We start from the raw sequence: 18466 nt of genomic DNA, 5'->3' as shown, positions 1-18466 counted from the left end.
TTATGGTAATCTGTTCATTAGAATTGAAAAATTTGCTGAAAAAGACATTGTTGCCTCTCAGTGGTGTTAGCTGAAAGTGTTCTCACATCATTAGTGGTGTCTCTGACCGATGGACAAACACAAGGGGCTATTTAGACAATCTAGGACGCATGGTCTAAAGCACTTGGCGCAAATGTGTTTAAGGCCTTTAGACTCTGAATTAGTCATTAACCATCAGTCATTTTGGATGGAACATGAATTAACCAATCTGTGCATTAGCCCCCATTCCCTTTAAAGGCCAGGTGCGCCATGAATTGGCAGATTGCGACCTAAATGACAGATTTGGCGAATTACAGATGTGAGAGTGTTCTGTTGAAGAAACTGATCCGTTTGTGCGCGAGGTGAAGGCGTGCAAGAAGATCATTTGCGGAAGAAGCAGATATCCACCAAAAGCAGCAGAGGTAAAGCAGGCATGAGAGGATGTGGCGGTGCAGGTTCAATCATTTTTCGGAACCCAGCTCCAGAACGGCCTTACAATGCAGAAAAGTGTACAGTGATGTGAGGAGGGGTAAACAAAGCTCGCCGCTCAGCGTAAAAATCAAGCAGAAACGGAAGGAGCCAGCTGATTTCTCAGTGGTCTGCTGACATACTTGGGTTAACTTGCATCAGCACACGCAGCTCAGCCTCACCCCTTCCTACATCCTGTAATGTGCCCCCATTTATGTCCGAGAGACATCCATGACGAATATCAATCTAGTGCAGCACACAACATGCCACAAAAAATTCTCCGGCTTTGAGGGCTGTATTGTGATGTTCCACCTGACTTATCCAAACATCTGAACCGCATGCAAGCATCTTACTATCTGTATAATCCGCCCTTTAAATAGCTGGAAACAGACTGCACCTTTGTCTTTAGACCAGCTTTTGTTTGGTCAATGGTGCATTCGCTTTCTGTTGCCTTAAAATATCAATCCACCAACAGTGCGCCTGACCACACCTCACTTGAGGACCGACATGTCATGTGCACAGATGGGCGCAGGTACATCTGTTATTTAAAGGATGTGGGCGCCAGGCGTGAATGACAACTGCACCAGTCCGAAACCGTGTGTAGCAATAACATTTGCGCTGCGCGCCTTCTTGCCCCGAGCATAAGATAGAGCCCAAAGACTGACCAGCAGTGCATGGCAATAAGCAATGTGTCAAAGCTAATGGAACCTACAGTATAAGTTAAATTTGGACTTCTACATCATGTTTTTAACCTCTTAAAAAACCTCTTCATACAAGTTTTAGAATCCTGTACAGACATTCATGTTTCCCAAAAAGTTTAATCCTAGTGACTTTGATCACCTCACTTTTCCTCTAGTCACTGTAAATGTATTTGTTTGTTTGTTTGTCTTTAATGATGGATGGCCATGACAAACATTCTTGTTTTCCTCAGGATGAATGCTATTGTCTTTAGTTATCACTTATTTTTTTCATCTTGCACCACTATCACATCAGGTCATTTGTCCAGTTCCCCAGTTTATCACAAAATACTTGCAAAACTAATAACATTCCCATCAGCGTCAGATGTGCTTTGTGTTTAGAACTAATTAGCAAATATTAGTATGTGAACAAGTTAAACTAGTTACTGTAAGTACCTTATTATTTGATTAAAATTACCAACACTCCTAGGTACAGCCTCACAGTACCTCTGGCATAGACATCATCCAGTTAAAACCTTTATAGCTAAATGTGACAGCTGGAATTCAGTCAGTTATAGATTTCAGATTTCAATGACATATTTTCAGGGTTAAGAAATTGTCAAAATCTGTACATATAATAAGTTTAAAATTAATAATTAGAGGTACATGTAGTCCAAACATTAAAATGTTTGCAGTTAAGACCAGGTGGTTTTCTAAGAGCTATAACAGGAAACTGCTAAAACACTCAGTGTTGAACAGGAAACCACCGTTGTCAACTCTTTTCCTGTGAAGTCAGATGACTCGATTACTGAGCATTTGCTTTCACTAGAAAAAGACTTCCATTTAATGCAAATCTTGTCTCATTATAAACAATTGTAAATTCTTTCCTAAATTCTTCCCTTATAAAAGCACTGAATGTATCACACCTCAGCGCTAGGGACAGTTATAGTGAATTTTGTTGATTCACAGTCCTGAGTCTTTTATTGTGGGCGATAGGATAAGGATTTCATGATATTTTTTAGGAATTTTTGTGGCGCCAGAAAAGAAATTTGCAACACTACTGCTGATTAATTGGATGTAATTGTTGTTGCTTGTCCTGATTGGGACTGCCTGATGGATTTTAACAAAGCTTATGTCTCTCCCACTGTCTCCCTCCCAAATAGTATCTACAAACATATTTTGGGGGGACTCGGCACCTGGACATGAAGTGAGTGTGTGGTTTTTGCAGTGATTTTCTTCTCAAATTCTTCATCGAGATTCCAAAGAAGACATTATTCTCAATAAACCGCTTCCTTTGAATTCATGTAGGACAAGACTTAGGTCCACTATGGTAACCCATTAAGGCCATAATATATAATACACCCCACAATATTCAAGTATTGAATGGATGAATAAGACAGTGTGGATTCTGCTTTTCTATATCATCTTTACTTTTTCTTGTAGTAGGGTTAAAATCTAAGTTATGCTGTGAGGGCTGAGTTAGCGGGAAGGTCATAGAGTCAAATTTAAAATAAATCACACAAGTTTATCCTCCTGGGATCACATAAGGTCTTTGCACATTTAGATTATGAGCTATATGAACATAATTCGTGGTTAGGTCCAAAAAACCCTGTACTATCATCCAGGAGCATGCTGTTCGCTTACCGTATGAATGTTTAACCAAACCATGATGTTTTTGTCTAAACGCATCTATGTACATGTGGTGTACAAGAAAATAGAGGTAAATATGAGGTATTTTACCAACTGAAGATTATTTTGGAAAAAAGACTGTATGCATCTAACAATCAGAAACTGTACACTTCCTGAAAAAATGGAACTGTATTTTAAAAAGGCACAATGCATTTAACAAGCAGAAACTGATGCAAGATGATACTTAGCACGTGATATGTAGACGGGAACAGCACTGACGTGGCTATATTTTTCTGGGCAGCGGAAATTTGGTCAGTACATTTTCTGGCCTGCCAAAAACAAAATTAAGAATCATCCTCTGAGGATCATAAATATCTGCTTCTGATTTTTTGAGATACCTTTTCATGGACTGCAGTGTGATCTGATATGATTATGGCACAAGAGTAGTGAAATCAATAATATTGAAACCATAAATATCTGATCAGGTGTTGTTTACATTTCCAGTCTAGTATTGGACGGGCAGAAAAAAAAGTAGCATTAACACTTGTGTAATACTTATGTATAGCACAAAATATACCTAATGTTTAGATTCTAATGAACTGAAAAGGTGCATTATTTATCTGTTTGTTCGATTCGTAACTGTTTGAGCTCAGTCAGTGGGATGAAAACAGTTTACAGAGTTGACAAAAACACCATAGATCTGCTTGTCTAAATGAGGAAATCCTATTGAACTTCCTGCTAGCCAACGCACACACACACACAGCATTAACTCAGAAGTAGTTTCGTTACTGGTTTACAGGAACATTTGATCGTAAGAGGACTTGACATACAAAATCAAGGTAATGAGCAAATACCCTCTAATTTTGAACTTCCGCTGTAAGACCTTAAAGTATAGAGCTGTTGTGTTAAGTTACGAAATGTCAGACTTTCATTTTATAGCCTTAAGACCCACACTACTCTGTATTTGTAACATTTCAGCAGCACAAAAGTTGAGATTCAATAATTCAACATTTGAGTGTTGATGTGTATCTGTGGCATATAATTGACGACAGGTTAAGAAAAGTGAATTATTTACTCAACCCATGTGAATAGTTCAAGTTAAACTAAATTATTCTGAGAATATGTTAAGAATTTGTCACTTATACTCTATAGATCCTGAGTAAAATATTTGACTTGTTGAATCTCAATTAATAAGCTGTTGAAACATGAAAAATACTCCAAATATTATCTGTAGGTGGACTATCCAAATATTGCTTTACTGAAAGTGTTTGTGTTTTAGCTTTGTCTGTAGCACTTATACGACATTTGTTTAATGATCATTTTATAAAACAACAGCAATCTGATCTGTTCAGTTTTTTTAAGTAAACAAATTATTTGAAAACCACACCTGGAAACGTGGAACACTATAATGTATTATTACAGAGTATTTCTTTTACAAACTGTGTTCTCGATTCAGTGAGCTGTTTTAACAATACAACGGGATTTCCCACAAAATGTTAATTCTCAGTCATGGTGGAAATTTTCCACGCATGTGATGACACACAAACTTGAGTAAACAGATATACAAAGTTGTGCACTCAAACAGCCTGGCATTTACATTTTGTAATCATTATGATACATTTCAGGCACAGGCGCACTCTGGGTTTGAGTCTAAGCTGTGTGAACGGGACGACCAGTTGTTATTTAGGCTTGCCCATAAACTTTCAGGAGGATAACATTATGACTCTGAAACACTTTTCTTCCTCTTAACAACTGCTGATGTTCCCGTGAACAAATCACACAACAAAACCACATCAATATGCATCTGTTAAGAAAACCTTCTGCGGCGAAATAATGATTAAATTAATCACTCAATGACAAACCCACAGCTGAGTTATACAAAGTTACAGAATGCTAGTTTTACAATAAAACTTTATGTGTTGAAAGAAGTTCAAATTCTTAAGTACATTTGTCAGTATTGGAAAATAACCAAGTAGGTTACATTTACCTCAGTACAGTTTTTAGGTACTTCTACTTTACCCAGATATTTCATTTTTTTGCTGCTTTATACTTCCACTACACTTATTTCAAAGGAAAAATATTGTATTTTTACTACACTATCATTATTATATTAACAATTACTAGTTGCTTTTCAGGTCAAAATTTTGTAAGTAAAACATCAGGTAATAAAATATGCATTTGTATTTCTACTTAAGTCAAAGATCTCAATACTTTTGGAAACATAACAAGAAGATGATACAGATGAGAACATCTGATTTTGCCTTCAGCTTTTCTATTACATGTTTGCTTTTCCAAAACAACTACATAACCAACAAACAAATGACATTTTTAAGAAATAAAGCTAAGGTTTACTGTGTTTGCATTGGAGGCCAGTAAATGAAAACCAGCCAAACAGCTGATTAAATTAAAATAAAATTGTAACATGATTAGAGTACATTTTAAAATATATTGATGATATATATTTACTATTTCATAGCAGACTTCTTACTGAGAAAAACTTCAGATATTTCAGACAGTGTATTAAGTTTTTACTATATTTAATTTAAACACCAGAACAAAGAGGAGAAAATCACATTAAAGCAGGAAACGGCAGTAGAGTGTGACTGGAGTGTTTTCATTTTATGTAACATTATGATTTCAGTTCTTGGGTTATCACTTTCTGTGGCTAGAAATGATGCAACTATAACAAACTACCAGGCAAATATTTCTTTATTTTTACAGACTTTTGAAATTTTTTTTTTTTTTTGAATATTTCACAACAGATTAAGTGACACTGCGCCCAAAACAAAGGGTTATACCATTTTCAATATCAGCCTTCTTCTGGCGTATGTCCATAGACCTTCAGCTCAGTTGAGGCAAGCCAGTCCAGTGTATCCACGTCCAGGTCAATAAGGACACAATCCCCATTCTGTGGCCGGTGTTTGGGGCAGCTGTATATTATATGGTCTAGAGTTTGTAATGGATCTCCACATTCACAGTGGGCACTCACTGCCAGACCCCACCTCTGCATTTCTGCCCCGAAGCATCCTATGCCAGTCCTCAGACGGTTCAGGGTTATCCATTGCTTTTAGGGCAGTTGCTGGCTGGAAACAACGGTGGGGTCTTTGATGTAATGGTGAAGCCTAGATGTTTCTGCTGATGACCACTGGTCCCTCCATCTCGCCTTGACCCAGGAGGCCTTGGAGGTGTCTGTTACTGTTGTGTGGAGCAGTTCTTGGGCATGTGTGGCAAAGGGGCGCTGGGACTTGAGGTGCATGCGCTGTGGTGTTTCTGTGACTATCTTGTGGAGGAGGTAGGATTCGTTTGTCTGTGCCATTCGAACAAGAGGCAGTGTGGCTGCTTCATGTCTAATCTCTGCTGGAGCAACACCGGCAAGGACAGACAAGTGGTTTGTTGGTGTAGCTCTGAGGCATCCGGAGACAGTCCATTGGGCAGAGTTGAGGGCAGTGTCCAGCTTATTGACATGTGGGCTACAGCACCAGACTGGAGCACAGTGCTCGGCAGCGGAGAACACCAGGGCCTCGGTGGAAATGCACAGGGCCTTCGTGGTGGTTCCCTCAGGGGTTGCCAGCTAGACGGTATATTAGCGCGGCGCGGGCAATTGTCTTTGCCTTGACACTGTCCAGGTGTTGTTCAAATTTCTTGTGTTGTCAAATATGCGGATAAGTTGGAGCCACATCCTGGGGCCCCGAGCAACACATGTACTCTTGCTGATGTTGTTCTGCTTAAGTCCTTGTCTAAAATATTAGCTAAACTGCTGAAATTATGTCATCCTAATCAAAGTATCACTTTCTTTTTACAGATGTTTGAAAATAATTAAAAGTATTTTGACTCTGTCCTTAAGAGTACACATGGATCTCAGTGAGGAGGATTTGGCCCCTCTGGTTATCAGAGAGCGGGAAGGCAGTCAGAGGTCCAGTTCAAGCACTGCTTCCAATCTACAAGTACACCTTTACTTCTTCCCAGCCACAAAGGGTGAAACAACAATACATGTTTCATCTGGCCAAATCTCAGCTGAAAATGTCTGCATCCAAGTGGGCAAAAAATGCGGTAAGATTTCTCTCAAATCATAGACCTGACTGAAGGCCTCTCACCACACTTAGCATTTTATGCTCAAATATTTAGTGTCTGAGTCTAGTGTCTCTTGTATTTGTTCTCTCAAGTGTGCAAAATGCTAATTGCAAGGTAAGTCATAATGGTGTCACCATGTCGACAAATGTGATCTCTTACTCCAGGAGTGTTACCAGTGTACCAAAATCTTTTTGGTTTGGCATCTGCTGATCTCTCGTTCTGGTATCCTCCATCACACATGTTCAACACAGAAGAAAACATACAAGTCCACTTTAGAGTCAGGTAGGTGAAAGATATCTGAAACACCATTCCATATTTTACGTTAGGAAGAACTTTATATTACACTTTTTTATGCAAGTTATGTTATGGAAGATAATTTATGGCATGGCGTATAAGACCATAAATGAAGACTTTTGTGACCAAAGTATCAAAAGTCAATTTACATTGAAGTTAACATTTTAGTTTGTTGTTTGCTACATTGTGATGAATGATGAACTCATTTTTTTTGGGTGTGCAGGTTTTTCTTCGGAAACTGGTTTGGACAAGGACCGAGACCATCATACCGCTACAGTCTGACCAGAGACAGAATAAGTCCAGTTCTTGACTACAGTGTCATCGATTATGTCTTTGCTCAGGTAAAGTTTGAAAAAATTACAAAACATGTCATTTATTGCTTATTTTATTTTTTAAATTTATTTTGCATGTTATTTATCTACTTTTTATTCAATTTGTATTTTTTGCACAGTATACTGATCTTTTATTATATTATATCTTATTCTATGTGACCTTTACCCTTTACTGCTGCAAAACTTGAATTTTCCGTCTGGGGATCAATAAAGGAGTATCTTATTGGATGTATTAATGTAGTATGATGGATATCAATCAGTATTTCAGATTTTTTTGGGGGGATACATACCAGCAATATTCTTTTAGTGTTATGTAATTCTTCGATAAGTTAACATTTATCCACGAGGTGGTTTGATAAATCTTTAGAGAGAAATCCTCCTACGGTGCCATACATGTGCTTCTAATGTGAAATACCCTTCGACTTATGGCTACATAGTTACCCTTCTCTGCCCACATTCTTAGCCTTCGTTCAGACTGCAGGCAAATCCGATATGTTTCTCAAATCGGATCATGAAGATAGACTGTTCGCACTGTCATTTGCCAGAGATCAGATCAGATTTGTTGCGTCCGCACATCAGCGCTCTGTACTGATCAAGCTGCATGGGTTGCTGTGGTAACGACGGAGGCATCGGTGATGCTGGTGATGCGGATTTCCAACACGGAAGTATGAGCAGCGGAAAAATGGAGATATAAAATCTCGCCATCCAAATACTTGCGTTTTCAATCATCTACCACCAAGCGATTGAGGACACTGTTGCAAATGTTTCGAGCTGCACTCATGGCGGGCTCCACAGTGCAGTGAGAGGTTTGGCGACTTTCACAAAACATTGTTTGGTGGGAGCATGTCGTCCTCGGCACATTTGATGATGGCAGGTGATGTGCCAATTTTCAAATGTGCCGCGGGACATTTGACAGGCTCTGTGACCGTCTGAATGCTGTGGTCATTCATATCCATCTGAATGACCACAGCATCCGGACTGAAGATGCATCTGTAGAAATCCAAATTAATTTGTATACGATCTGGATATGACAAAAATTGGATTTGGGCTGGCAGTCTGAACAAAGCCTAATTGTTTTCTATCCCAAATCTTGCTAAATGTTTATGATAAAGCATAAAAAATGCATATTTTGAGTATGAAAGTGTCCAACAGTAAATTTTGCCCATATACTAAAGACCATGTCTACACTCATTTCTTTTGGTACATAGCTGCGAAGTGACTTTATTGCAAGTGAGGCAGGAGTGTGTCCACCTTTGAGTGCTCAGGAGGATTGCCTCAGCCTTGCAGTGCTGGACTTGTGGAGAATGGCAAAAGAGCGCAATCAGAGTGTAAGAGAGCTCTGCAAGACTGTCAGGTATTTTAAATTTGGATAATGTTTCAATTTGCCCAAACTGGGCAGAACTTTGTAAAACTACATTTCTTCTCTCAGAAATAGAAACACTTTAACATAAGTTTTGAAACGATTTGTTATATTTAGTTTGCAATAATGACAACAAATTTTATTCTCTTAACCTTTCAGCTACAAATCATGCCTTCCTAAGTCACATCGGCATGACATCCAGAGACGAAACCGCCTAGATCGTTACCGAATCCGAAACACGCTCAAGCGATTCTTAAGGAAGCTTGGCAACTGCTCAGTAGACGAGTGCAGCTTAAAGCTCAAGTACTTGATTGAACTGGCAGGCATCGAGCTCTCCCTGGGAAGTGAAACCTTTCAAGTGAATCAGTCTTCAAAGTCAGCTTTCTCTCATGTGCGGGTCACTGGGGAAACTGGAATTGAAACTAGTGGGAGCTGTCAACCTGATGGTACCCTGGTAAGAACAAGTTCAATTTCAGATTAGATTGTGGTGTATGTAACTAAGTACATTTACTCAAGTACTGTACTTAAATACAAGTTCAAGGCACTTGCACTTAACTGGAGTGTTTTCGTTTTATGCAACATTATATTTCTACTCGACAAAATCTCAGGTACAAAGACTTTAACACATGTATCTCCAGATGTGCTGATTTTGAATGTCTGTAATACATTTAAGGATGAACTTTTAGCTAACTAACTGCAGCTAAACAAATGATGTAAAAACCCTCTTGAATCAGCAGGAAAACACGTTGTTAGAAAGATTAAAACATGGCTTTGCTAAAATGCATTGCTGTTTTAAGATATGCAAAGTGTAACTCTACATTTTCCAGTGGCCATACTAATCTTCTTTTCTGACTTTTTTTTTTTAAATTTTGGAGTGGCAAACCTTCTGTGACTTTAAAGAAATCATTGACATCAGCATAAAGAGGGTATGCCATGAACAGGTTCCCCAAGACTGCAGGATAGTGACAATAACCCGTAAAGATGACATGTGTTTGGTAAGGGACATATTTTACAGTTAACACTTCCAAATCCTTATTTTTTGTTAAATCAAAATGTTATTTATATTTTCCAGATTCTGTTCTTTTGATTTGAAGATCAGGTCTATTTATTCTTTATTTCCACAATAGGAAGCCAGCTTCCAAAGTCTCAAGGAGGCACTTTCATTTGTGTCTCTTGTTGATGGCTACTTCAGGCTGACCACAGACTCGAACCACTACTTCTGTCAAGACATTGCTCCTCCAAGTCTTCTGGAGGGAATCAAAAACCATTGCCATGGCCCAATCACGTGAGTCATTTCGATAAATACTGAACCCAATACCACCATTCACACACAACCATTTTAGATATGTACTTCATATCTTGTTCGATCAGATCAGAGTTTGCGGTCAACAAGTTGAAAAAGTCTGGATTTAAAGGTGGTACATTCCTACTCCGGCAGAGTCCCAACAACTACAACAACTACTTCCTCACGGTTTGTGTTCAGGTAGGGGGTTCTTGTGAAAGAAACAATTTATGTAGAAAAACGACTGATTTAAATTTGAAATATAAATTTATTATGGGGAGCAATGTAATAATAATGTTTGTCCACGTTTTTATGTGCCTGAGGGACCTGATGACCAAAAAAGATATTTTGATGCCCTTTAACTATTCAGCATGTGACAGACTAAACAGAATTGCAATATTATATGAAATTAAAAAGACTGTGATTGTGATCACTGTTGCTGAAAATCACAGTTCTCATTGCAATCATAAAAGTTTGTCTTTACGCAGTTGATTCAATGGTTTTCTGAACATTGCTTCTATATAGATATAAACTTACAACTTTTGCCATTTTCAATTCTTTCTGAACTCAACTTCAGACTCTCTTGTTCAGTGTTGTTAAGATTCAATGTAATTTTTATATTTCTGCAGACTCCACTTGGACTTGACTATAAGGACTGTCTCATTATCAAGAATGAAGAATACAGTCTTCCTGGTGTCGACAAATCATTTTCCAGTTTAAAAAAACTCACCAGCTATTACCAACATAACAAGCTGCTACTGGCTGAAGTCCCCGTCAAGTTGGGCCGCTGCTGTCCACCCCGACCCAAAGGTGTGTATTCAGCTCACACGCACTGGTATAACTGTCCCTGATTAGGTTCTACACTGTGATTATACATATTTACAAATCTACTAGTTTTGAGAGAACTTTAAAGCTGGGGTAGGCAGCAGAGACTTTGGCCAATCACAGGTCATTTCAGAAAGAGGGTGTTCATATAGGCTAATGTTTAAACGCATGTGCATGAGTACATCCCCTCAGTGAAAGCCTGACTCAATAGTGGAGAATCCTGCAGAAAAAGGTGCTATTCCAGCATTAGCAGCAACTGCCTAAACTGCAAAGCAAACCCATATAAAAGAATTTTTTTTTTTTTTTTTTTCTTTTTGGCCTTTGCCAGAAAACTGCCTACCCCAAATTTAAGTATGTTTAAATCCACACTAGTGTCCCAGATATTTTAATTTTTGTGTATTCTAACATCTTATCCTGGTCAGATGCTATACCCATGTTTTCAGAAAACCAAGTATATGCTAGCTGTCTTAATTTGAAGAAAAAAGCTTGAACTGAGACATTGTGTGTTCATATTTACCACCTTTATAGATAAACATGTTTTGTACTGTTTCGACAGAGCTCACAAATCTGATCATCATACGCAACAGCAGCTCTGTAGAAGCTCAAGGGTCCCCAACACCTGAAAGGAACAAATTCAGTCATATCCAGTTCCACATGATCAAATATGAAGACCTGCAGTGGGTGAGTATGTAGACCTGACTTCAACTAACCCTTCCACCAATACGATCACTATTACATACAACAAATGTTGCTACTATGGCTCCTATTATTATTATTGTTGTATGGTTAAACTAATATAAAAGGTACCTCAAGGGTAGAATGTTATTTATGTTTCTCTATGGCTTTTTTCTGTTAGGGTGAAAGTCTCGGACAGGGATCTTTCACTCGAATCTTTAAAGGTCGCAAAGTAGACATTCGTGATGGGGAGAAACATGTGACTGATGTTTTCCTGAAAGAGCTGGATGCTGTTCACAAAAGCTGCTGGGAGGTGGGTTTCTTCAGATTAAAATACAAAGAAATGTTTTATATCTTTGTGGATTATAAGTGTATCTAATGCATTCATTTAAACCTGATACACATTGATTTCTTATCTTTTGTTTCTCTCAGTCATTCTTTGAAGCTGCCAGCGTGATGAGCCAGATTTCACATAAACACCTCCTCCTTGTTTATGGTATCAGTGTTCATGGAGTAAAAAGTAAGTCCAAACTAATCTGTAACCAACTTCCAGACTATCCCTTATTTTGTTACAGTTAAATGATTGTTTTAGGTTTGATTGCTGTATGTTTAAGACGTGTTAAAATTCTGTGAATAATCTGTCAGTGTGGGTACAAGGAGAGACTGAAATCAGTATTAGGTAACTTCTGGCTCAGAGAGGAAGCATTTACAGGCTTTGTTTCTGTAAAATTCCTTACATTTAGAACAAAACAAACTAATTGTGAATCTGTGAATGAATTATTGAAAATATTAAATCATTCTATTCATATTGGGTCAAATCTTCACATGGACTCCTCATATGACCCCGACTCAGTCCCTTGTCTGTGGGTGAGCATGAGAGGCTTTGAAGCACAGCTGTAGAGACAAACCCTGCTGTGTGCTTACAGACATCATGGTGCAGGAGTTTGTTGAGTACGGGGCCCTTGACCTTTACTTGAAGAGAGGGAGATCTGTGTCAGTGAGCTGGAAACTTGACGTAGCCAAACAGCTCGCGTCTGCCCTCAACTTTCTGGTAAGATAAGCTCTCTGATGTAAAACATAAGATCTTATGAAAGAAGTTACAAAAACACACAGCAGCATTGGTTAGTTAAAAGTCAAGCAATGCGGCACACTACAATAAGTCACTATTAACCCGTAACGGTTTTGCAGGAAGAAAAGAACATTGTTCATGGAAATATCTGTGCCAAAAATCTGCTGCTGGCCAGAGAGGGTGACCCATCGCAGGGCAGCTCTCCATTCATCAAGCTGAGTGACCCTGGCATCAGCGTGGCCATGCTGGGCATAGATGGTAAATCAAGGAGCATACCCCCTAACCATGAGGCATCTGACTTAACGGAGAATTAAATAACACCATGACGTCCATTTATACTATGTAAACTGTGTTAAACAGTCAGGAGAAAATAAAGTTTTTTAAATGATTTAATGTAAGACAACATAAAACTACTAATGTCAGTCAAGTGGTGTAACCCATTCCAAATATGATACCTAGTCCTTTTGCATTATTCATATGTGTGTGTAAAAATGCATTTCTGTGTGTGTTTGCTTAGTGATCCTGGACAGGATCCCCTGGGTGGCCCCTGAGGTGCTGCAGGCACCAGACAACCTGTCTCTGGAGTGTGATAAGTGGAGCTTCGGTGCCACCGTGTGGGAAATTTTCAACGGTGGGAACGCTCCGCTGCGAGGCTGGGACTTAGGCGATGTACAACAACTTTTTAATTTAAACAAACTTTTAAAGTACCTGTTAGAGTGACAGGTTGTCAAAGTACGGTCAATTAAGCAAGCTGCTTGTGAGTCCAAGTAACTTTGAGCTCTACTATAGTTAAGGAAAGGGAAAAATAGACTGACGGTGTTAAGTGCTTATGGTATCAAACCTGAAGGAACAGCATAATTGCAAACTTGCAGTTTACTATCTAAGCTTTTTAATAATATAAACTACTGCTGTGTTTTCTGTAGAAGCAGAAGTTTTATAAGACCTTCCAGCAGCTGCCTCCCTCACAGTGGACAGAGCTAGCCGATCTGATCAGTCAATGTATGGACTACCAGGCACCCTTCAGACCTTCCTGTCGCAGTATCATACGTCAGCTCAACAGTCTGATCACTTCAGGTAATCATGTGGATCAATATTCAGCTGATAATGAATAGGGCCAGTCTTAAAGGTTCAGTGTGTAGGGGCATCTATTAGGGCTCATAAGGGCTCATTTATGCTTAATGTTGAAGACGTATACGGATATTAAGCTATTTTATTAGTTTAGAATCACTTGAAAATAAGAACCGTTGCATTTTGGTTACCTTAGACTGAGCCCCTTCTATCTACATAGAGAGTAGCTTCTCTTTTACAGAATCTGGATAAATCAAGTATTGGCTCTAGATCGGGCTTTTCTATTTTTTTTTATTTAAATTAGGCATTAGCACAAATTCACTGTAATTAGTGTTGTTGTTTTTTTTTTTTTGCTTTTCCTTTGGTCCTCTCAACATAGGTAGTGTTTCGGAATTGACAAATTCCGTTAGAAAATATTAATAAAAAATATGAATTGTGTTCTATGGCAGACTATGTGATACTTCATGGCGCTGAGCCTGTCACGCAGAGCCCTGTGTGGAAAGCACTCAGCCCTGCTCATCATGACCAGACACTGTTTGAGGAGAGACACCTTCGCTACATCTCCCCTCTGGGAAAAGTACGTTTGCAGCTGAAGAACAACCAGAGTCCCACAGTTTTTGAGAATCTTTGCAAACAAAACCTTCTTTTTACCTTCAAAATGTCACTTAATCCTCTCCTGCAGTAGCACATGTATGGTGAGGTATTCAACTTTTGAATGTGACAACATTTCTAGGGAAACTTTGGAAGCGTGGAACTTTGCCGTTATGACCCGCTGGGCGATAACACAGGTGAGCAGGTTGCTGTGAAGAAGCTTCAGCCCAATAAGCAGTCGACCCTTGAGGACTTCAAGAAAGAGGTCAGGATGCTCAGCGTTCTTCACTGCGACTACATCGTCAAATACAGAGGAGTCTGCTACAGCGCGGGTAATAACAATGCTCAATGCAAAAATAGCACACAATAAGATAATTAACTTCAATAAACTCACATTTTATAGTATATGGTAGACGCATTAGTCATAATTTTATCATTTTATCATTTTTCTGGGCTGGATGGTTTTATTGTTAAATTTTTGGCTTCACAGGTCGCCGCACTATGAGTTTGGTGATGGAGTACCTGCCCCACGGCAGCCTTATTGGTTATTTGGAGAGTAACCAAATTAATGTCAATACCAGGCGGCTGCTGCTTTTTGCTTCGCAGATCTGTAAAGTAAGACTCAGATATACGTATGAGCTCAATTTCTGACACAGTTTTACAGCTTTTACATCGTTGCTATTGAGTATTGTGAGTATTACTCTACTCTACTGCCAGAAATGGATGTTGTCCTGAATTCAGATTGTGACAGAAATTCCTGCAAAACTTTAACTCTACAGGACTCATAAAAGTGTATTTGGGAGAAATACAGCAGCAATTTAGAAATTTAGTCAAAGTCATAGAGTACAATATACAATAAAGGCAGCTGTCTGAAGCCTACATCTTTTCTTGTGGCTCCATAAATCAGCTTTATTTTCACTACCTGTAAGATAGTAACAAAGAATGGCTGCACAGCATTAAAAAAAGGAAAAGGAATAGGTTATTTAATTTTCTTCTGTTTTACTGTTTTAATTTTCCAGGGGATGCAGTACCTGCAGAGCCTGCGTTACGTGCACAGAGACCTCGCGGCCAGAAATATCCTTGTGGCTAGTGAGTCGCTGGTGAAAATTGCTGACTTTGGGCTGACCAAGATTATTCCGACTGACAAGGAGTACTACCGAGTCACCCAGCCTGGAGAGAGCCCCATTTTCTGGTAGCTTTCCTCCTGTTTCGCCAATAATCCAAAGAGTTAAAGCCGAAATGTTTAACTGTCTGAAGTTTGTAGACCCTGACCATACACTGCTCGTCTAATGCAGGTATGCTCCAGAGTCTATCAATGAATCCAAATTCTCCCACAAGTCAGATGTCTGGAGTTTTGGAGTCGTTCTTCATGAACTTTTCTCCTACTGCAACACAAACTCCAACCCAAAACGAGTAAGAAACTTTACCATCCATGCATGTATTAATGCATGGACAATTTCTTAAAATATTTCTATATCATCAAGAATTGCTTTATCAAACTGCCACACCATTTTTTTTATTAAATGTTGCCTTAATGTCACTGTTCTAGCTGTGTATGCAGGAGATTGGGCACAATGTGCAGAGTCCCTCCATTGCAATGTATCTGGTAAATATTCTAAAGAATGACTGGAGGTTGCCAGCTCCTCCAAACTGTCCACCAAAGGTATGTTCACTCTAGATTCAATATTTTAAACACAGTAGCCTCTTTGGAGACTCTAGTCTTGATAATAATTAATTTGAAAGTATTTTATTTGCAAGTTTTCCACATTTTATCTAGTCTTTTTATTCCACCTTTTACTGTTACCTACTACCTTCTAAGTTGTGGTCATGATACATATTTAAAACTAGGGATGCACAATAATATCGGCATGTCATCGGTATTGGTCGATATTGGCTTTGAAATTAAATATCTAAATCAGCCAACATGTTGATTTCTGCTTAAATTACAAACCAATATGTTTTCTATTATTGACAAAGTGAACACATACAAAACACAACCCTAAGTTGAAGTGTTTTTCTTATTTTGCAGAATGAATGAATGTTAAGTTGAAGTGTTTTACTTATTTTGCAGAATGAATGAATGTTAAGTTGAAGTGTTTTTCTTATTTTGCTCGATGAATGAATGTATGTAATGTATTACATGCACTGAAAAGCACTGTATTTTATGTCTCCATCTGCTGGTGGGCCACCATAATAAGAGTATGCCTAATGCTATGTTAATTCCAGCACAGAAGAGACTTGATGATCACCAAAATTAGGTGGGGAAAAAAGTGGATATATCGATATCGGTATTGGTTATCAATCAAATGAGTTGCATATCACCATATTGGATATCTGTAAAAAGTCCAATATCACGCATCCCTATCTTAAATATCTTATTTTGACCTTCAACTGCCAAATTATTTGCTGCAACTGTCTTGCTATACTAAGAAAATATCAGTAAGACAACAGGTCTTTGCACTGTCAGTTATAATATTTGTTTCATTGTAACACCAGGTGTACAGTTTAATGAAGCAGTGCTGGGCGTACGACTCCGAGGAGCGGCTGAGTTTCTCTGACCTGGGAATCCAAATTGAAACTATCATGCAGGATGAGTGAGAGAACATCAAAGGCTAATGATAATATATAGCAGATAGCAGAGGGAGGACCATGAACTATAAATACAAGATGACCTTGACCTAACTTCAGTTTTATATGACATGTGGTGCATATGATATAAACAGTTGTTGTTCACAACAATACAGCTCCCCCTGATCACACTTCTGAGTCTTTACACAGCACGGGTATTTCTTTCATGCAATTTAATCAATGTATTATTACTATTTTTTACTTGTTTTTGTCATGGGTACTTTCACACAGAATACAAATATAAAAGAAAGCTATCAATCAGGCAGTACAGAATGGATGTTTTGATGGCAAAGGTGCAGATGTTGCAAAAAAATTATATTGCGATTTTTTTTTTACAGATCTTGCAATTGTGATGAGTCATGATTTTGTTTGTCATAACACGGTTAAGTAGAAACAGTGTAAAAACTGTACTATGTACATGCACAAGGTGCACATTTTTTTCAGAATCAAGAATTGTGACAGATAAAGGATATTTTACTACAATGCCTTCCTTATGCAGGCCCGTTGACGGGTCGAAGACCCTGGCTCAAGGCCTTGTGAGGCCATGCAAAGGTGATGGTAATGGTTGACCGTTAAATGTAGCAACAATTTATTTGCAGACTGAAATCTCTGACAATAACAGTTATATGTATTTACATGATAAATGTGTTATCACTGAAACACACTATTACAATTCATCGGCATGAATCTAATTCATCTGTATAGGCCAACATGCATGACTTCTATGGGTCAAAGGGTGATGTATTACAGAAATTTAAAAAGTGTCTTGTCTAAAAATGCATTAAGAAAAAAAATCTTTGCGTTTATATTGTGTAGTTTTGAAGTGAAGATAAGGAAGACTGTATTTTGTACTCTTATTGACATCATTATTTACATATGTTAAATAAAACCATCTGTTGGCAGCAGCTTTTGTAAATTCTTACTGACAACACTGAGTTCCTCGTAATCCCTAAAGCACTGATGCATCTAAAACACACGGCTGAAGAAAATGAATGAATTATTCATTTGAATTCATACAACATAAATCTACAATTCCCACAACATTTGGTGCAGACGTTTATGAACTGTGACAACTTGGCTTTCTATTTCACCCTGTTATTAAGTCAACATTTCAGTGTGTCCAATACTTTACAGTCCAATCCAAATTGATCAATAAAGCACAATAAAAACAACAGCAGATGAACAGAGATTTATACAATCAAAAAATAGCTCAAACTCTATAATGACACAATAAACACTCTGTGCTTTGGTTTATGAGTAAATATCTACCAAACTGATGACATTCCATAAACGCTAATGATAACTAGATATGATAACTATGATAACTATAACACTAAGAGGGTGAACACAGTAAGTAAAACATACATGATTAATATCAGCATGTTAGTATTGCAAGATACAGTAAATCATTAATGATTGGTTCCTTAGACGTCTGAAAATCAATTTATTGACTACTTTCTTGAATAATTTGAAATAATT

The 18466-nt window shown here is 38.2% G+C and overlaps 1 protein-coding gene across 1 annotated transcript; it reads left to right on the top strand.

The window, feature by feature from the left end:
* Positions 1-6598: 6598 nt before the first annotated feature.
* Positions 6599-17892, top strand: jak3 (Janus kinase 3 (a protein tyrosine kinase, leukocyte)). The gene is made up of 23 exons (XM_088077627.1): positions 6599-6842; positions 7028-7145; positions 7381-7498; positions 8698-8843; positions 9009-9303; positions 9725-9844; positions 9977-10134; positions 10221-10332; positions 10761-10941; positions 11513-11637; positions 11813-11944; positions 12064-12151; positions 12558-12682; positions 12820-12958; positions 13218-13369; positions 13624-13774; positions 14218-14345; positions 14502-14691; positions 14850-14974; positions 15379-15551; positions 15655-15772; positions 15909-16022; positions 16856-17892. The coding sequence occupies exons 1-23, from the start codon at positions 6644-6646 to the stop codon at positions 16955-16957; spliced, it is 3309 nt and encodes a 1102-aa protein (XP_087933753.1). The 5' UTR covers positions 6599-6643; the 3' UTR covers positions 16958-17892.
* The last annotated feature ends 574 nt before the right edge of the window (positions 17893-18466 follow it).

The sequence above is a fragment of the Plectropomus leopardus genome, chromosome 5 (assembly GCF_026936395.1).
Source record: "Plectropomus leopardus strain MGB_pleo_1.0 chromosome 5, ASM2693639v1, whole genome shotgun sequence".
Lineage (NCBI taxonomy): Eukaryota > Metazoa > Chordata > Actinopteri > Perciformes > Serranidae > Plectropomus > Plectropomus leopardus.
This window is presented reverse-complemented; position numbering and strand designations above follow the sequence as displayed.